The sequence below is a fragment of the Dipodomys merriami genome, unplaced genomic scaffold, assembly GCF_024711535.1.
Source record: "Dipodomys merriami isolate MVZ:Mamm:240054 unplaced genomic scaffold, mDipMer1.0.p SCAF_64, whole genome shotgun sequence".
NCBI classification, from domain to species: domain Eukaryota; kingdom Metazoa; phylum Chordata; class Mammalia; order Rodentia; family Heteromyidae; genus Dipodomys; species Dipodomys merriami.
Genome location: NW_027206224.1, coordinates 3,457,175 through 3,478,097, shown reverse-complemented (window position 1 = coordinate 3,478,097; position 20,923 = coordinate 3,457,175). Strand labels below are relative to the sequence as shown.

Below are 20,923 nucleotides of genomic sequence, written 5' to 3'. Positions count from 1 at the left end.
TCTCTCTTCCTATGATCTCTGCCTACTCAAGGCCACACTCCTACAACACCCACCTGGCACCTTGCCTACTTCCTTGTAGGTCCAAACTCCACCTCAGATGAAGCTTGATCCTTAGCAAATCTACCACAGACACAAGCCAGCAAGCAAACCATGTGGATGGACCGATCTTCTTCATGGTTGAGCACCGTGACCTGTGGTCTTCTGCTTCCCCTCCTCTTGGTCCGAGGTGAGAATTTTTTAAATTTAATTTAATTTAATTGAGCCACAGCGCCACTTCCGGTTTTCTGGTGGTTTATTGGAGATAAGAGTCTCATGGACTTTCCTGCCTAGGCTGGCTTTGAACTGCAATCCTTAGGACTCAGCCTCCTGAGTAGCTAGAATTATAGGCTTGAGCCACTGGCAGCCTTAAGGTGGGAATTCTTGAAGGTGTGATGGGAGCTAGAATCAGTTAAGCCACATTGTTCAGAGGTAAAGCCTGAGATTTGGACAGGCAAGCCTTCCAAAAGAAGGAGCTAGTGTGGTAACAAACAAGAGTATGGGAATTTTGCATTCCCAACAGGTCCAAAGCACCTAGTGTGGACCTGAAAAGCAGAGAGAGAAAGTGTTGGGCCTGCTGGTGCATGGGATAATGAGTAGACAGCTGAGTGAGGAGGACTGGGAAGAGCCAGGATGGGTGATCTGAGAACTGGGCCGCTGGGGATCGGACTTGTCCTCTCATGCTTCTAAGGACAATAGCGATATCTTCATGCAATCATTTATCCCTCCATTACAATGCCTTTGGTCCTTAGAAGCACACAGGCACCCTCCACAGAGGTCCCCAGAAAGTTACTAGCTCTGGAGGTACACCATCCCCTGATTTAAAAAGAAGCTGAAATAAGAGGCATCTGAGGCCTGACAAAAGGGCAAAGATATGACTTGTTTTCCAGGGCAAAAAGCATGTGCTTTTTGTGATCTCCTAGCCCTTCTCAGGAACTTACATCAAAAGGGCCCAATACCCAGGTGTGTGTTTGAAACCCTCAATCCCATTCACCCCAAATTCTTGGAGAGGGCTCTAACAATATCCTCCAACACTCTTCCAACCAATCTGCTCAAAAGGGTCCCCCCTCACCTCACCCTCGGCCTACCACTGTCTGGCTCCTTCACCTGTCTGCTCTTGGCTAAATTCTGAGAGATCACCAAGTCCTTTCAGGTAGAAAGATCTGCCTGGACCTCCCTGATGACTCTCATTTAAAATAGGAATTACGCTTGCACTCACATAGAGTTGTCCTCACTATTCAGGGAGATAAAATCCAAAACCTCCTAGCATATACCAAAATGTGCAGATGCTCTTTTATAGAATCTAAGCATATATACTTTCTTTGTATGCGTGTGTTTTTCTTGTCAGCCATGGGGCTTGAACTCAGGGCCTGGGTGCTGTCCCTGAGTTCTTTTGCTCAAGACTAGTACTCTACTACTTTGAGCCACAGCTCCACTTCCAGTGATTAATTAGAGATAAGAGCCTCGTGAGTAGCTAGAATTATAGGTGTGAGTCACCGGCACTGGCACTAAGTATATATTCTTTAAATTAAAAAAAAAAACTCTAGATTACTTAGAGTGCTTAGACCAGTGTACATGCTATCTAGCAATACTATATTACTTAGGGAACAGCAAGAAAAAATTCTGTACATGATCAGAACAGTCTCCAAAATTTTTCTGAATATTTTCAATATAAGGATATTAGACTACCTGGCATAGAGGGCTAATGGCAATTAATGAGCCATAGGGGAATAAATGGATCTGAACTTTTTTTTATACCATCAATCCTGGCTTCTTCAAAACCATTGACTTCCTTAAGTCTTAAACACAGTGATCTGGGTTTTGTTTGTTTGTTTTTCTGTTTTGTTTTTTAGCATACACACAGAATTCACAACCTTCAACCTCATCCATAGGCACTAGGCAAAGTGTTCATTGCATATAAACAGAATTCAGAAGGACTGGGGAGGGAGGGCTGGTGTAACAGGTAAGAAGTATAGGAAGACATTGCAGATCAGAGGCCTTTGCCCGGCTGAGCTGTGAGTAGCAAGAAATAACAGGAGCCACAGTGTGAGTGGCAGCTGATGGGGCACACCCAACCCTCATATGTATCTCTCCATCCACAGGCCAGGACCGAGCCAGCCCCATCAGAACCACACACACCGGGCAGGTTCGGGGCAGCCTTGTCCATGTGAAGGACGCCAATGTGGCAGTGCACACCTTCCTGGGCATTCCCTTTGCCAAGCCACCTGTAGGCCCACTGCGGTTTGCCCCTCCTGAGCCCCCTGAACCATGGAGTGGTATGAGGGATGCCACCTCCTACCCAGCCATGTAAGTTCTCCCAGGAAGCCCAGGGATGTCTGGAGTAGGACAGAGCTCTGGGTCAGACTGAGTGGTGCTTCCATCTGAAACTCACGGCCAGTTTCCCTTTGCATTGGGGAAATTTTCCGTGTGTTTTTTGCTTGCTTGCATGCATGCTTGCTAGTTCTGGGACTTGAACTCAGGGCCTCCAGATCTTGCTTCGCTTACTCTCTCAAGGCTAGTGCACTGTCACTTCAGTCACATCTCCACTACTGGCTTTTTTGCTCAGTAATAGAGTCAAGGATTTGTCTATACAAGCTGGCTTACAATTGCAATCGTCAGATCTCAGCCTCCTGAGTATCTAGTATATGGGTGAGCCACCAGCACCAAGCATCATGTACATTCTTCTAATGGAAGTACTAAGGTTCAGAGGCTAGAACAACTTTGCCAGTCTCCATGTGGACAGTGTTATGGTAGATGCTCAAGAGAAGAGCAGAGACACACTTATACTCTAAGCAAGTGTTTTCTTCTGTCCAGGGAGGTGTCCCTATAAACACCTGTGACTCCAGCAGAGGATGCTGTAGGTCCCTGAAGAGGGCAAGAGTGGTGACTCTTTGGAAAAGCCAAGCATCACAATCACTGTGCCTACCCAAGGACCAGGTGCCATTGGCTAGGGAGCTAAATGGTGTGCATCCAGCTGTAGGAAGGGTAAGGCTTCCTGTCCTGGTTGGTCATCAGGAATACTCTACTACCCTAAGTATAACCATTCATTCATACTGCCCCTGTGCGGTGACAGCTTCACTGCTCCAGACCTGAATGGGCACTGGGGGAAGCGGTGAATATCAAGCCCTGCAGCTAATGTTTCCCATAGAAACTCTAGGAATTGACATTTCCCAGCCTCAGGAGTAGGATCCCAAGGCCCCCAACAACCTTGAGGAAGGCTTTGGGTAGGAAGGGACTTTAGATAAGGGTCATGTACCAGCAGGACATCAGAGAGTCTAAAGGTTGCTGGGAGCCAGTCCAGATCCAGGGTATGTCTTTGACACTGGACTGTCAGCTATTATGGTTGTAGGCATGGTGGTACATACCTATAATCTGAGTATTCTAGAGACTGAGGTAGGAAGATTGAAGTTAGAGATAAACCTGGGCCACAAGGAGGTTCTGGATCAGCCCATGCAGCTTGGTGAGCTCCTGACTGGAAGTACTAGTAAATATATAACTCGCATTGTTACCAGGTGCTTGCAAAATGCTGACACAATGAGAGAACTGGCTGTGACCTTGTTGAATCTGACCTTGCCTCACACTCCCGTGTCCGAGGACTGCCTGTACCTCAACATCTACTCACCTGCCCATGCGCATGAGGGCTCTAACCTGCCCGTGAGTGTTAGATCACGGTCAGCTGGGTGGGAAGACATTTCTTTCAGCATGATAATTAGCCTGGTCTCCACTACAGAGAGGACTCACTGTATGGATTTTCCTATCAGATCCAAGAAGGCCTTCTCATCCATGCTAGGCAGCTGACCCATGGGTGTGGGGACACAGGAGGAGATCGACTAAGTCAGAGGCTAGAGCCCTGAAGTTCACTGAGTACTCTCATTCAACACTTGTGCCCAGGGGACTGAATCAAGTACCTAGAGGATGTACTTTGAGTTTATCAAAAAGTCTAGGTACTGCTTATCTCTTGAGCCAGTACTGGTGAAGGATAAATAGATTTTCTTATAGGTTTATCAGGGAGACAGGCATTTTCTTCCAACTCAGTGGGGTGCTGAGACTTGTGAAGCCAAGCTTTGTTACATAGAGCAGACTAAAGGATCTTGAAGCTTCAGCCAAGGCAAAGACCATACCACCTGCTAGGGTGTGTCATAAGGGTAAATATACAGTAGTAAGACCGTGGATAGTATATGGAGTGGCCTAAAGAGGTTTGAGCTGTTTGGGAGCCACATAGCACCTGTTTGAATTGTCCCAGGTGATGGTGTGGATTCATAGTGGTGCACTCGTTATGGGCATGGCTTCCTTGTATGATGGATCCACGCTGGCAGCCACCGAGGATGTAATGGTGGTCACTATCCAGTACCGCCTGGGAGTCCTAGGTTTCTTCAGGTGAGCGAGGGATTGAGCTGGGCAATGGGGGACAAGCAGAGCTGGACAGCCCTGTGACCCTTGTCTCTGCCACTTCTCAGCACTGGAGACCAGCATGCCACTGGAAACTGGGGCTTCCTGGACCAGGTGGCCGCCCTACGCTGGGTCCAGCAGAATATCGCCCACTTTGGAGGCAACCCCAACCGTGTCACCATTTTTGGCCAGTCTGCAGGTGGCTCAAGTGTGTCCTCACATGTCATGTCCCCCATGTCCCAAGGACTCTTCCATGGGGCCATCATGGAGAGTGGGGTGGCCTTTTCTCCTTTCTTCATCTCCAGCTCCTCTGATGTGGTCTCCTCAGTGAGTACCCGCAATCATCCCTTGCCCAGACCTTCTGCTTCATCCTTCACTCTCAGATCCTCTGTTCTCTTTAGTAAAGAAACAAGCACCATGAAGGCACCTTGGGGGGATTTCCTTTGGCTTTGCGGAGGGCTCAGTGGTCAGCGTTCACACCTCTCTGCCTTACTGAGGCCACACATTTTCTGTGGCTAGAAAGCATGCTCCTAGAAGCTCTCATTATAGACAGAACCATGTAAACAGGGGAAACTGCTCCTTTGGCCAAAGCCTCTGAGCATCAGGGAAGTGGGAACAATTTCACTTCTGCAACCCCACACTCCATACCCTGGGAGATTTAGGAGCACTGCACCCATCTGGGTCTGGGCAAACCCTTTCTCCTGCCTGCAAGGATGAGGCAGCCCCTGCCTGGTTCCTTTCCAGATGGTGGCCAACCTGTCTGCCTGTGAGCAGGTGGATTCAGAGGCCCTGGTGCGCTGCCTGCGGGCCAAGAGTGAAGAGGAAATGCTGGCTATTACCAAGGTCAGTCTGAATGAGGTGGGCATGGGGAAGAGGCCAATGGGGAGCAGGGCAAAAGCGTAAATGGACTTTAAACTCACATAGACAGATGCTTCACCACTGCCATTAGGCAGTACTAGATAAGGAATTTTTAGTGTGGGTATTTGGAGATGATGCAGGAACAAGTTTAAGGAACTAATGAATATCTGAAATTTTCTAAGCTTCAACTTGTTCCTTGTCTTTGAATGTCCCCTCAGGCATTCAAGATGATCCCTGGTGTGGTCGATGGGACCTTCCTACCCAGGCATCCCAAGGAGCTGCTGGCCTCTGCTCACTTTCAACGTGTCCCCAGCATCATTGGTGTCAACACTGATGAGTTTGGCTGGGTTCTCCACAGAGTGAGGTCCATTCCATGTCCCTTTGCCTGGTGTTTGGTTACAGTTATAGCGTCAGGATCATTCAATCCAAGACTTTCCCCTTGCCTCCCAGGACATGAGCACCTCAAAAGAAATAGACAGAAAGACAATTCAGGCTATTCTACAAAACACGTTGGAAATCATGGTGAGAGTTATTGGATGGCAAACAATAAAAAAAAGTCACCCTAAATGCTTTGCCCTTGTGACATGCCCCAGGAATAATGGCTGAAATATACTTGTCTTTATGGATGAGGTAATCCCAGTCTTTGGCCATTTCCCTCTTTACCTTGTGCAATGCATGCCCTATTCCTCCATCCTGAGGCTACTTGCCTAGGTGTCTGCCTTACCTAACTCTTCCTTGTCCCTCTTGGCTAGATGTGGCCTGCTGAATATGGTGAACTGCTGATGGAGGAGTACTTAATAAACACTGAAGACCCCAAAATCATCCAAACTCGGTTCTGGGAGCTGATGGGAGATATCATCTTCGTGATACCTGCACTCCAAGCAGCGAGTTTTCAGTGTGAGTTTTTCTGTGATAGAGGCCTAACTGTCTGAGGACAGCTCAGACCTATGGGTATCCGATGAAACTAGTATTGCCCCACTCCAAACCAATTCTTTCCCAAGCCCCTGAGCCAAGATTTTGATGACCATCATCTCAGTAATTCCTATGAATTGGCAGCATCACTCCTGTTTTATTTATCCAAAAACACACAGCTAGAAAAGCCAACGCTATGATTGCACCATGAAGGCCCTTCCCACTAGGCCTGTTCTAGTCTGGAACTCCCTAGGCTTTGGACTTGTCAACAAGAAGGAAGCATGACAGTTGTTGGTGGGGAGGGTAAAGCATCATGTCACTCCCTGTCCACACGTCCAGGTTCCCATGCCCCTGTCTATTTCTACGAGTTCCAGCACAAGCCCCACTTCCTCAAGAACATCAAGCCACCTCAAGTGAAGGCAGACCATGGTGATGAGGTTCCCTTCATCTTTGGAAGCATCTTTAGTGGCAGGAAGGGTGAGTCTTCCTCAATGTCTAGGGACTGGAATGGGTTTCACTCTTGTTCCTAAGGGATGGTTGCCCTCATCTTCTAAATGAACATGCTGAAGCTCAAAGAGTAGACAGGGTCTTACAGTTTCAAGTGCTCCAAGAGGTTCACATCCAAGCCCCTTCCTACTCCAGGGCGTGCCTGCTCCAGTGCCCACAACCCCAGCACAGATACAGGCTCAGATGCGATGGTTCAAAACACTGAACCAGAGGAAAGAAGGGATTTGGGGGCCAGAAATGAGCATCATGTGGATTCAGCTTGCTGTTGGGAAGATTAATGGCAGGCTGAGCAATGGAAGAGCCTGGCTCTGAGTGGAGATGAAATGAAGGGGACCAGTCCTGTCAGGCTACAGGGTGGATGGAAAACTTAGAACATGACAGGGTGGTGGGTAGCTACCTCAGGATCCTTGTTGTCCTCTGGGCAGTTAACTTCACTGAAGAAGAGAAACTTCTGAGCAGGAGGATGATGAAGTACTGGGCCAACTTTGCTCGAAATGGGTGAGAATGCCCCCAACCCCACTTCCCCATGCTAAAGTCCACCTAGTGCTTTTCTTATCTGTAAGGGCCTCAGTAAGTTACACAAAAGCTGCATCTCTGATTCAAGAGAGGGCAGTCAGTATCCCTTACTCTGGCAAACTGGAATGCCTGGAAATATTGGCACTTGCTCTGTGAAGCATCAGGTGAAGCAGCCACGCATGAGAGATCCTTGTGATGAGGCCCCTCCTCATCACCCCTCTGCTATGCTACTCCCCTTGATCCCAAGCAGATGATTGGATCTAGGCTCCCAAGGACTTAGAATGACCCTCACTGCCCTGCTGGGAGGGTGTGTGTCCACAGGAATCCCAACAGCGAGGACCTGATACATTGGCCCCTGTTTGATGAGAACAAGCAGTACCTACAGCTGGGCATCCATCCTGCCGTAGGCCAGGCCCTGAAGGCCTCCAGGCTGAAGTTCTGGACCAAGCTCCAGGAGCTGGAAGAGGCTGAGAAGAAGCACACAGAGCTGTAGGGAGGGATAACTGGGAGAGGTGGGCTTGAAGGCAGGTGCAATCAATAGGAGGTGCTCACACACCTACCAAGGAGCAATAGTTAACTCAACCGTTTGCTGAACCACTTGTCCCTTCTTCATTTGTCCATTTAGCCAACATGTATAAAGAACCCCCTGAATAATGCTTGTTCCAAGCCTGTCAAGGGTCATTTATTTGATTGTTCCATTGTGGTGGTGGTGGTGGTTGTGGTATCAGAAACAAGAGTTTCTGCTTGCTAGTCAGGTGCTCTTCATTTCACCTATGATCCCAACCCTTGTGTTTTTGTTTTTGAGATAGAGTCTCCCCAGTTTGGGTTTGTCTAGATCATATCTCCCAAATGGCTGGTATTTCAGGCATGCACTGCTACATTCAGTAAATGGATGCCCTTTCCTCCACATCCCATTGTGCTTGGCTCCCTTCCATCCTTCCCCCTCATCTCTCCCACCCTTTCTCCTCTCCATCAATCCTTCCATACCCTCTCCAGATTGAGAAATGGGTTTTTGTTGTTTTTGGTTTTGTCTTGAGAATGTTGTCCCTACAAGTTATCAGAATCCGGGGGCTGGGAAGGTGGCTCAGTGGTAGAGCGCTTGCCTTGCATGCTCAAGGCCCTGGGTTCGATTCCTCAGCACCACATAAGCAAAAAAAAGAAAAATGCCGGAAGTGGTGCTGTGACTCTAGTGGTAGAGCGCTAGCCTTGAGCTGAAGAGCTTAGGGACAGCGCCCAGGCCCAGAGTTCAGGCCCCACAACCGGACCCAAAAACAAAAAAACAAAGCTATCAGAATCCTACATCAGCTTCTCAGAAATCCCTCACATTCTTATACCTGCAAGCGCCATTAGAGAACCTGGACAAAAGAAGGCCTAGGGTCTCCATCCATTCCAGCTGCTAAAACAAATATATCAAAAGCCAGCTAGTTTATACAAAATGGAAGCGTATTGCTCTCCATTTTAGACAGTGGGAAGTCCAGAATCAAGGTGACACAAGCTCTCTGTTAAGAGCTTGCTATCTGGTTCATAGATGGCACCTTATTATGGGCATTCAGGTGGCAAAAAGGGAAAATAAGCTCCCTTGGTCCTCTTATATGGATGTGAACATTGCCTTTTTGTCCATACTTAGACACCAGGTAGAGACAAAGACACTGTAAGGCCTGGGCTGAGAGACTGGGCAAAGGTCAGAGACTCCCTTGGAGGGCATAGAACTCATGTACAATAAATACTTCACTATGTCCTGAGAGCTCGTTGAGCTCCTGTTGAGGATATGTTCTGTGTGGTGTTAGTTCCACTGATGCAGAGGAATCTTCCCCAAAGGGGCTCCCAGAGTACATTTTAGATTTTCAGTAGTGATCTTCCTTTTTAATAGCCTTATTGTTTACAATTAAGTTTGTAATTTAGATTCACCCATTCACCTGCCTCGTTTGGCAAATAGTCTGAGTGAATGTCAAAAATGTTACCATGTTTGATTCATCTCAAAGCAGATCCTTGAACCCAGCCCAGGCAGATAAATCCATAAGACTCTCATCTCCAGAGAGGGTTCTAGATATCTTGGAGGGGCTGCAAGAAGCCAGATGTCACTTAGGAAGAGGCCAAAAGTGGCAGGGAAGAGTCACCACCTCATGGTCTATTTATTCAACCTTTGCTCGCTCAGCTCCACCTCCTGCCAAGCCCACTTTTCCCAGCCTTACCCCACCTTGCTGATTAGGTGGTGAGTGAAGACTAGATCTGTGAGAGACTGGAAGAAGGGAAAGTAGAGACACAATAGCATCTGTTTGCTTAGCTATAAACAAGATATAAAAACGGGACAAGAGCTACAGGGCAATGGGCAGTGTGGTGATAGCTGATGAGAGAGGTACAGAAGAAGTTGGAGGTACCAAAGAGACATCCTGCAGGCTGTGGTGGGCTCAGATATGGGGCTATGATGAGGAAAACAGGAAGAATAGGAGTCTGAAATTTTGTAGGCACATGTTCTTCAATACCAAACCACCTTCATTTGACCTTGGTAGTGACTGCCTCTTTAAAGTTTCTGTTCAAAGCTGGGCAGGGGTTTATGCCTATAATCCAGCCATTTGGGGAGAAAACTGGGAAGATCACAGTTCAAGTAGAGCCCACACAAAAAGTTAACAAGGCACCAATCTCAACAAACTAGCCGGTGGTATGTGCCTGGGATCCCAGCTAAGGAGGACACCAAAGGTAGGATTGTCACAGTCTGAGGATAGTCTGGACAAAAAGACCTAAAAAAAATAACTAAAGCAAAAGAAATGACTGAAGAATGTAGCTCAAGTGGTACAGCACATGCCTAGTCAGCATGAGACTCTTAAGTTCAAACCTCAGTATAACCAAAAATAAAAGCTAGATGTTAAATACATAGATGCTAAGTGGAGATAGATAGATAGATAGATAGATAGATAGATAGATAGATAGATAGATAGATAGATAGATAGAGATAGATAGATAGATAGATAGATAGATAGATAGATAGATAGATAGATAGATAGATAGATAGATAGGCAGGCAGGCAGGCACAGGTGGCTTGTGCCTGCAATACTAATTACTCAAGAGACTGAAGTCTGAAGATTGAGGTTCAAAGCCAGCTCAGGCAAAAAAAAAAAAAAAAAAAAAAAAAAAAAAAAAAAAAAAAAGCCTGTAATATTCTTATCTCCAATTAACCAGAAAAAAGCCAAAAATGAAGCTGTGGCTCAATTGAAAGAGTGCCAGCCTTGAGTAATAAAGCTAAGGGAGAATGCTCTGGCCCTGAGATCAAGCAGTACCACCACACACACTAGATGAGAGAGAGAGAGAGAGAGAGAGAGAGAGAGAGAGAGAGAGAGAGAGAGAGAGAGAGAGAGAGAGAGAGAGAGAGAGAATTAAATTTTCTACTCAATGGAGAAAAGCCTTATGGCATCTCAGAAATTCTAGAGGAGCCAGGCACTGGTGGCTCATGTCTGTAATCCTACCTACTCAGGAGGCTGAGATCTGAGGATTGTTGTTTGAAGCCAGCCTAGACAGGAAAGTCAACAACATGAAGTGGAAGTGTGTCTCAAGTGGTAGAGCACTAGCCTTGAGGACAAAAACTTAACAGACAGCACCTAGGCCCTGAGTTCAAGCCCCAGGACTGGAAAAAAGAAAGGAAGGAAGGAAGGAAGGAAGGAAGGAAGGAAGGAAGGAAGGAAGGAAGGAAGGAAGGAAGGAAGGAAGGAAGGAAAAAGGAATTCTGGAAAATGTTTACCCCTCCTATCATTAACCAAGAGACTAGTTCTTCTTCTTTGTTTGAAGGAGTAGATGAGGCTGCTCTCTGTAGGGTCCTGGGACAAAGCCACCTGCCAAGTTCCTAGAGACACCCTCCACAGCTCTCAGCTGTGGTTCAAGCTGGCCAAGCACCCAGTAGACCTCAGTGGACCATTATGTAGTAGGCTTTCAGAAAGCAAATATTATAAGGTTATATTAGCTTTCCTCAAGATTTCAAAAAAAATTCTTTGAGGCCAGACAGAAGTTTGCTACAGGGTCAAAGTCCCTGCAGAATCCCTCAATAGAGCAATACCTAATAAAACCAGAACAAAGACCCCAGAAAGGCAGGGGAAAAAAACCAGCAGCAGACCACATCAAGTTTCGAAAGCTGCAGATTACACTGTGCAGTCCAGAAGAGTAACCACAGGTACCAGCCAAGCAACAGGCCTGGGACCTACTCCAGGTACTTGACTTGAGATTTAAGGTCTACGACCTTCCCTTCTGGGTTTCAGCCTTGCTTTGGGTCCAGTTCGCCATTGTGTCTTATAAGTAAGTACTTGTTTTTTAGTGGGTGGATATTTATTTGCTTTTTAATTGTGTGTGTGTGTGTGTGTGTGTGTGTGTGTGTGTGTGTGTGTGCGCCAGTGCTCTGTCCCCGACCTTCTTTTGCTAAAGGCTAGTTCTCTACTTCTTGAGCCATAGCTCCACTTCCAGCTTTTTTTGGGGGGGGTGGGGGGGAGGGTAAGTCCTGGTACTTGTATTCAGAGCCTGGGCACTGTCCCTGAGCTTCTTTTGCTCAAGGCTAGCACTCTACCACTTGAGCCACAAAACCACTTCCAGCTTTTTCTGTTTATGTGGTACTGAGGAACCAAACCCAGGGCTTCATGCATGTTAAGCAAGCACTCTGCCACTAAACCACATTCCCAGCCCTCCAGATTCTTTTTTTTTTTTTTTGGTTGGTCATGGGGCTTGAACTCTGGGCTTGAGTGCTGTCTCTCAGCTCTTCAGCTCAAGGCTAGAACTCTACCACTTGAGCTACAGTGCCACTTCTAGTTTTCTGGTGGTTTATTGGAGATAAGAGTTTCATGGACTTTCCTGCCCAGGCTGGCTTTGAACTGCGATCCTCAGATCTCAGCCTCCTGAGTAGCTAGGATTACACAAGTGAGTCACTGGTACAAGGCCTGTTTGTTTTTTTTTTAACACTTTTACAGGAGTTCAGATCTGAGCGAATTTGCTTTGATTCTTGGAGGAGGCTTTGGACTTGGACTTTGAGTAATATAGGAACAAGCTGAGACTTTGGGACTAGTGTGGATGGAGTGAGTACATTTTGAACTGTGAGGGCATGAACCTTGGGGTCAGTGTTGGAATGCCATGGTTCAACTGTTGTTTCTCCCCTCAAAGGTTCATGTGGTGAAAGCTTAGGCTGTAATGTGGCAATGGCTTTAGGAGTAAAAGCTGGTATGATTAGGTCATTAAGGGCATGTTCTTGGCAAGGATTGGGGTTCCAATGACTGAAAATTCCTATTTTATTTTTTCTGGTCAAGGGCCTTGAACTCTGGGCCTGGGTGCTGTCCCTCAGCTCTTCAGCTCAAGGCTAGCACTCTACTACTTGAGCCACAGTGCCACTTGCGGTTTTCTGAGTGGTTTATTGAAGATAAGAGTCTCACGGACTTTCCTGCCCAGGCTGGCTTTGAACTGTGATCCTCAGATCTCAGCTTCCTGAGTAGCTAGGATTACAGGCATGAGCCACCGGCTCCCAGCTTTAAATTCCTACTTTTTGAGATGGGATCTTTGTCTCCTGTACACATCCCTACTGTCCACCAAGAGCTCCTTATCAGGGCCCTCCTGAGTAGGTATCATGGCTTTGAGTCTCCAGAATCCTGAGCTTAGTAAGTCTAAATATTAGCCTGCCTTGGAAGTGGAGCTGTGGCTCAAAGTGGTAGAGCTCTCTAGCCTTGAGCAAAAGTGCTCATGGATAGTACCCAGGCAAGTGAGTTTAAGCCCTATGACCAAAAAAAAAAAAAAAAAAAAAAAAAAAGCCAGCCTCCCTCAAATGGACTAATACCCATACAGGAGAATACTACTTAGCCATTATTAATATGAATACATACTACAACTTGGACGAACTTGGGAAACATGCTAATTGAAAGAAGCCAGAATCACTCATCATATGATTTGGGGGTAGAAGGTAGTTGTACTAGGGGTTGAATTCATGTTCTGTACTTACCAGGCAGTCATTCTACCACTTGAGCTATTCCGTCAGTTCTTTTTTTACAATGGTTATTTTTGAGATAGAGTTTCTCTGTATTCTTTGAGCCAAACCTGGACTTCAGTTCTCCTATTTGTGCTTCTCTGTATCTAGGATAACAGGCATGCACCACACACCCAGTCATTGGTCAAGATGGAAAGTCACAAGCTTTTTGGGGGAGGGATGGGAGCAAAAATGGGAATCCCCAATCTCTTTCTTCCAAGTAGCTAGGAATACAGGCTTGAATTGCCATGCCCAACTATATAAATCTTTTTTACATAATATATATGGAATAGGTAAATCCAGGGAATTAAAAACAAATTGGCAATGACTACATAAAATAAAAAGTGATTACTTCTTAGTATTTACAGAGTGTTTTGATGGGGTGGTTAAAGAGTTTTGTATTAAGGAGACGTGGTAGTTACACAAGATTGAAAATGAACTATGCCCCTTATAATGATTACCAGTATGTCAAATGAATTTCACCTCAACTTTGTACGTGTGGGTGTGTGTATGTGTCATACATAGACTTGAAATCAGGGCCTGGGCACTGTCCCTGAGCTTTTGTGCTCAAGGTTAGTGAGTTCTCTACCATTTGAGCCACAGCTCTCCGTCCTGGGGTTTGTTTGTTTGTTGGGTTTTTTTGATGGCTAATTTGAGATAAGACTCTCACAAACTTTCCTCTTTCCTGCCCAGGCTGGTTTTGAACTGTGATACTCAGGTCTCAGCCTCCTGAGTAGTTCGGGTTATAGGCATGAGCCACAGCACCCAGCTCATTTCAACATATTTTTTTATTAAGCAGTTGTACCAAGAGGTTCCAATTGCATGTTAGATTATGAGTTTTTAAAAAAATGTTTCTTGGTAAATGTCACCCGTTCCATTATTCTCCCCCATTATACTCCCTCCCATTTCTACCCTCAAATTATGTAGTTCAATTTTTATTTTTCATTTTTGCCAGTCATTGAAGTATTGACCACTACCCCATTTTCCCAGGTACATACAGATGCCAGGCAAGCCCCCAAAGGTATGTGCAGACTGCCTGACGCAGGCGGGAAAATCCAACCTGAGCCTAACTGTAAATATTCCATTGTAGGCCTAGCCTATAAGGCTCTGAGGCTGAGCCAGGAAAGGGTTAAGAGGTTGGAAAACAGAACTGGACCCTGTGAAGGTCAAACCATCTAGACAAGACAAGCTGTTTGAACATTTAAAAAGGCTTGAGACCTTAGATAAGGGATTCTTTGCCCATACCTGTAGTCACCACCACCCCCATCCTCTGTCTCCTTGCTCAGACTTCATAAAACCTTTGACTCTTTCCTCCCACCCCACCTCCTCACCCCCTGGACACAATTTCCAAGGCTGTGGAAAGGCTGTACCACTTGTGGTTCCTCTATAAACAGTCCTAGCCTGTAGAAGATTGAGTCCGGCCTGTTTCCTTCCTTTCTCCTCCATTTTCCTAACAGTCATGAGGCTTTTATTCTGGGCCTTGACACTGTCCCTGAGCTTTTGTGCTTATGGGTAGCATTCTACCACTTGAGCCACAACTACACTTCCAGTGGGTTTTTTGTTTGGTTTGGTTTGGTTTGGTTTTGTAGTTTAGTGAAGATAAGAGACTCATGGACTTTCCTGTCCAGGCTGGCTTCAAACCATGATCCTTAGATCTGAGCATCCCGAATAGCTAGGATTACAGGTGTGAGCCACCAGCACCAGGCTCTGTAGTTGAATTTTTACATAATGTACATAAAATAGAATGACTGCCTTTGCTCACCATCAAAGTTCAAGCACTTCCCAGGCAAGTAAGACTAGGCACCAGCTCATTCTGGGTGGCGTTCCGAAGCCATTTGCCATCCCTCCCTCAAGTCAGTAATGGGAGTATCTTAAGGGAAGCACACGGGGTATCATAGAAGTTGCTAAATCAGGAGAAGTAGGATTTGAACAGGCTTTCTTCATGGCAAGGTCCATCTCATTTCACAAGCTCCTATTTGGACCTCCTCCCCTGGGAAGCCTTCCCTGCCTTTCTGGGTCATGTGTGTCCATTAGATCACAACCTTCTATGGAATCATGCCTTCTCTTTCTCTCCCACACAAGGCAAAGCAAATCCAGCAGGACCATGCCACCAAGCATGGCCTTTACTAGAGGTCTGACCTCAGGAACTGGGGTGCAAGCTCCTATCCCTAGAGCCTGCGATCCCCACTCCCTTCCCAGCTGAGGAAGACCAGAACACCCTCCAGGACATAGCAGTGAAAATCAATGGGCAAAATCTGGACCTGTCAGGCTGTTGTCAAAGCTCAACCCCCCCCCCAAGCACTACTCAGGCCTTCAAGGGTGAAAAGCAGCCAGAGGTTTCAGAGGGTGAGTGCACCATTCCCATAAAGCATCTGAATTTTGAGGTTGGAGTATACTTGGTGGTAGAGTAGCATGTTTATAAAGTCTGTGTAAAGTCCTAGGTTCAATCACAGCATACACACTCAAATTTATATATTTGGATCTCAACCTACTATCTCAGTCAGACCAAGGTTCTGGCTGCTGCTGAGTTTATCAAGTTTGTTCCTGGGGGCAGATACATCCTGGGAAATCTATTTAGGGCAGGGAGATGAGGCATGGAACCAGAGGGGCTCTGAGTCTGTCACTCTTCTGCTCAAAATATCCCTATGACTGCATTTCTATCCCCCTTAGGACATGTTCAGGATCCCCCCAAACCCTTCCTGCTACCAGGGAAGTTTGTCCTTATGAGCTGGTAGAAGGCCTGACATGAAAAAAAAAATCCCTATCTGTGCTTCCCAAAGGTGTGGGGACAGAGATGTAAACCAGTCAGACCTGAAAGAGAGCTGAAGGACAAGCAGAGGTCAGTCGAGGTACTGGAGAGAATAATAGACTAGGGGCAAAAGAAGCAAGGGAAAAGGACACAACAGCAGGAGCAAGGGCAGGGAGGATGAGACAGGGCTGAGGAAATCAGTATGGATGGTATGGATGGCTGAAGGGATCAGCAGAGATCAAACTGCGAAGGACTTGTGGGCTATAATGGGAGCATGGGCTTTGTGGGCAGGATGGCCCTGGAGAGGTTCCAATCATGGATGCAGTAACAGATGTGTGGGGTGGAAGAGGGTGTGGTAGACAGAGGGAGGGGCAGAGAGAAGACAACAGGGTCACTGTAGCTGAGAATTCCAAGCCTCTTGTCTCTTTATTGTTTCTTCCCAGTACCATTGTCCCTAAAATTCACTGAGCACCCCTTCCAGGGTATCCTGGGCTTTCTGATGTCCATGCCCCCAAGGATCTAGCAGGCCACAGACTCAGAAAGAAGTGGCTCTACAGGTCAAAGACTGGTGAATCCAGGGAACCTTCATGTCCCAGGAAGAATTGTTCAGGTGTGTGTGCACCAGGGGGCGCTGCAGAACCAAAGCTGTGCACACATGGAGAGATGATACTGCTACAAGGCACAAGCCAAGCTTAGTCATATACCCCTCAGCCTCAGACACACACAAGCTCACAGATAGGGCTCCAGTTCAGTTCCACCATTTCCTGGATGTATATCTGGACAAATTCTTTATCTTCTATGTTACTCAGTATTGTGTAAAATGAGGATCACAATAGTGACTCTCTCTCTCTCTCTCTCTCTCTCTCTCTCTCTCTCTCTCTCTCTCTCTCTCGCTCGCTCACTCGCTCGCTCTTGCTCTTCTTTCTCTCTCTCTCCTTCATTCTCTCTCTCCCCATCCCCCATAGGTCTTCCTGAGCATTTAAGAGCTATTTGGTTATAAAGGATTTAGAATAGTATCTAGCACACAGCAAACAGTCAACAAATGCTGCCTAGAGATTGGAACAGAGTCCAGACACACTGAAAAACAAATCTCCTAGTTCCATAAGAGGTGCTTAAAGCTGCTTTTACCAGGCCCATGAATTGAATAAAATCAGAAACAAGCTTGAAATCTCTGCCTCCATTTTGTATGTCACTTTGCTCTAAGTCACTTCATTTTTTCTGCAGTCACTTTACTATCACCTTGGAATTCGGGAAGAATAGGACTGATATGTAATATCTTTTATGACTTTAAGACTAGGGGCCCAAGCCCGGCACTCACACCTGTAATCCTAGCTACTCAGGAGGCTGAGATCTGAAGACTGGGGTTCAAAGCCAGTCCAAGCAAGAAAAGTCTGTGAGACTCTTATCTCCAATTAAACACCAGAAAACTCCAAGTGGTACTGTGGCTCAAGTGCTAGAGCATTTGTCTTGAACTGAAGAGCTCAGGGACAGCACCCAGGCCCAGTGTTCAAGACCCACGACCCACAACTAGGGGTCCAAACTACCACTAAGAAGCATAAGAGTCTCCTTAGGGCAGACCATTGGCCAGACAATGGGTAGTTTAGGTTCCTTTTTTTCTTTTTCTGGGACCAGTACTTGAACTCAGGGCCTGTGCCTCCAGCCCCCAAAAGCTTGTTTAAACTGATCTGTGAAGACAAGAAAATGACTTTCCCCAAACTTTCCAGGAATAAGGACTGATCAACTAGGCCCAAGTGATGACTAGGACTCTTTTATTGTGCATACCTTTTGCTCCCTGCCCTAGTTCCCAGTCTATTTAGGTCTGTACCAAAGATGGCTGAAGATGTGTGGACTGGGATAGTTTGCTATCTTCCCATGGCATGCCTGTACCATGTAATCAATGTCTTTCTTTGCTCTTCATCCTATTTCTTTATTTGGCTTATAGAGATAGTTGGCCAGATCTAAAATGTGGAACTTCTGGCGTTTGGGTCTGAGACCTAAAACTCTCAAAATACCATTCAAAGGTAAGAGAAATGGTGAGAGGGCTGATGGCTTATGTCTATAATCCTAGCTATTCAGGAGGCTGACATCTGTGAATCTTGGTTTAAATCCAGCCCAGACAGACAAATCCAAGAGATTCATATCTCCAATTAACCAGCAAAAAGCTGGAATTGGAGAGGGTGGCTCAAGTAGTATAGCACTAGCCATAAGCAAAAAAAGCCAAGCAAGAACTCAAGGCTCTGAGTTCAAGCCCCAATACTGAAAGGGGTGGGAAGAGATGGGAGAACTTGGAAAAGGGAATGTTGGAGCTGCCATTATAGTTTTTTAAATATTTTTATTATCTTTAAGTAGTTGTACAAAAGAGTTGTCATGCCACAGAACAGTTTGCCATGTATTTTTAGCACGAGCCTCTGCTACCTAAAAATAACTTTGAAGCTTGCAGCTGCCCAGAAGAGCTAATGGGTAGATCACTGACCTGTTTTGGAGCTAGGCTGAGTGCCATGTAGGAGCCCCCAGCCTTCACTGCGAATCTTAGGGTAGCTGTATTCTAACACACATACACACACACACACACACACACACACACACACACACACACACACACACGACAGCTTTATTAGATCTGCCACATCTCTCCTCCATGCTCATTTCCTAGTTCCTAGCCCAGTTTGTCCAGACTCTAGGAAGACTATGCAACTACAGAAAGAAACTTGGCAGGGGATACCAGCTCTACTTCCTCTTCTGTCCTAGGGCAGATGTGGATGTCCTAAAATGATGGTCCAGCCATTTGCCCCCAAAGAAAGCAAACAGAAGTAATTATGACAAGACAGAATTCTTTTTTTTTTTTTTTTTGGTCGGTCATGGGGCTTGAACTCAGGGCCTAGGTACTGTCTCAGAGCTTTTTGGCTCAAGGCTAGCACTCTACCACTTTGAGCCACAGCTCTACTTCCAGTTTTCTGGTGTTTAGAGATAGGAGTCTCATGGACTTCTTACTGGGGCTGACTTCCAACTGTGATCCTCAGATCTCAGCCTTCTAAGTAGCTAGGATTACAGGTCTGAGTTACCAGCACCTAGTGACAGGACAGGATTCTATCAGCATCACCATACAACCTTAGGAAGAGGGAAAGGAAGCACTTCAGCCCTTCTTGAATATGCTCACCTGGTTTATATATAGCAAGAATTAGGGCAGGGAGTGAGAAGTCTGGATAATGAAGCAGTCTTGGTCAAAGTGTGGTCTGATTGATAGTTATCTCAGTTCTGGTTCTTCTAGTGGCACCATCAAGAAGGAAGAAGTCTTTGTCTTCATCCCTTGAAGAGACAAACTGGTTGCCAAATGGTTGTCTTGGAGGTGATGTTGTCATGGGGTGATCTGGTTCTGATGTTGTCAGATGCCAAAGTGACTCAGCCCAGGTGCAAGCCTTCAGAATGGATGTAGCTAAGGGACAGGGCCCAAGACCTGAGTTCAAGCACCACAACTGGCATAAACACACACACACACACACACACACACACACACACACACGCCTACAAAAAAAGGTGACTCCAGTTTAGGACAAAACTGGAGACTTCCAAGTGTCTCTTGAAGAGTTTAGGACAATAAGGCCAACAATAAAATGTCTTAGTCACTCATTTCTGTGACTGGCCTTGAAAGAGGATGAGAGAGGTTAGGAATCCCCAGTTTTAGACAGATCCTTCTGGATTGATTCACATGCCTACGTGAAGAGTTAAGCAAGAGTCTGACTCAAAGTGGTTTGGGGTTTTTTTTTAAATGGTAGGAAAGTTCATTAGGAAAGGAACATTCTTTCAACAGACTGAAAATGGGTCATCTCTAGGATGAGAATAACAGTGATTTTTTTTTTTACCCCAGCACATTTTTTAAAAATTGAAGTATAAAGGTTCAGAGAATCAGTCGCTCTTCAAGATCAGTCCATGGGATATTCACTGAAAAGTTGGGGGGGGGGGGATTTAATAAATTATATTGTCCTCCAAAGTTGGTTTACTGGCCTGAGCAGTAAGTTAAAAACAATTGTTGCAGGAACTGTGCATTGACTTACCCTAGGTCTTCATTAAGGAGGCCTCTGATAATCCTTAGGCAGATAAGAATATGCAAAAATAAAAAAGCCCCACATTTTATGGAGTAAGTTGGTAGAGTACTAACCAACAAATGAAAGTATTAGATACCAAGTTCAAATCCTGGTCTCAGATTGAAAAAAAAAAACATTTTATGACCTTCCACAGACATTGGTGTGACCACTAACTGTGACTCATATTTAGGCTGGTGGGAAAGTTTAGTGACAATGTTCTCTGAGACCATGTTATCTTCTAAGAAGCAATTGAAAAGGTACTTTTGTTGGACCCGTAAATTAACTAAAAATAGGACAAAAGCTGAGCATCCACCACCCCATTTTCATTTTTGCCCTTTACTTTATTTCCTCTTGCCGTCAGTTTACCACAGTGGGCTCCAGGAAATACAAGATTCACCTAGAAGCATCTTATCACAAAAGGCAAACTTCCCTCAGATAAGCCTTTTATCATCTTGAAGAGATCAGCCAAAAACTACAAATTACCCACAAGCCTTCAGAGACTGGTCAACCAGGCCACACCTCTGAACCTGTGACTTGGGCTTTCTTTAACTATGAATATATTCTTCACCTCAATGCTCCCTATTTAACATGAGACCAGTATTTGTACCCCTCAAAGATAACAGTAGATGTACTGAAGTGTTGTCTTCCCGTGGCTGCCATGCAATAAATCTCCTTTCTCTGTCCTTCACTATTTCTCTTTATTTGATACATGGCTTCAAATTGGGCCAAATTCTCATGAGGACTGGCTCAGGTCTAGGTTGTGGGCTCTGCCCTGGGGCAAGTAGCCAAGGAAGAGCCAGAGAGAGCCAAGCTAGGGCCCAGCACTGGGGGTCTCCCTGCTGTGTGGTAATGAAACCTGAGTTTCAGACCTCACACCCTAACTCTATGAAT

The 20,923-nt window shown here is 45.9% G+C and overlaps 1 protein-coding gene across 6 annotated transcripts; it reads left to right on the top strand.

Moving 5' to 3' along the window:
• Positions 1-109: 109 nt before the first annotated feature.
• LOC138815429 (cocaine esterase-like) lies at positions 110-20,697 on the top strand. 6 transcript variants are annotated; one of them, XM_070004838.1, is made up of 13 exons: positions 110-226; positions 2,139-2,343; positions 3,549-3,690; positions 4,280-4,413; positions 4,494-4,752; positions 5,170-5,268; positions 5,502-5,642; positions 5,734-5,805; positions 6,036-6,180; positions 6,535-6,672; positions 7,128-7,200; positions 17,893-17,971; positions 20,394-20,697. In XM_070004838.1, the coding sequence occupies exons 1-12, from the start codon at positions 151-153 to the stop codon at positions 17,939-17,941; spliced, it is 1,533 nt and encodes a 510-aa protein (XP_069860939.1). In that variant the 5' UTR covers positions 110-150; the 3' UTR covers positions 17,942-17,971; positions 20,394-20,697. The 6 variants fall into 6 exon arrangements, with proteins under 6 accessions (XP_069860939.1, XP_069860937.1, XP_069860941.1 ...); XM_070004836.1 differs by lacking the exons at positions 17,893-17,971; positions 20,394-20,697 and adding an exon at positions 7,525-7,879 and having other exon boundaries at positions 111-226; XM_070004837.1 differs by lacking the exons at positions 17,893-17,971; positions 20,394-20,697 and adding an exon at positions 7,540-7,879 and having other exon boundaries at positions 112-226.
• The last annotated feature ends 226 nt before the right edge of the window (positions 20,698-20,923 follow it).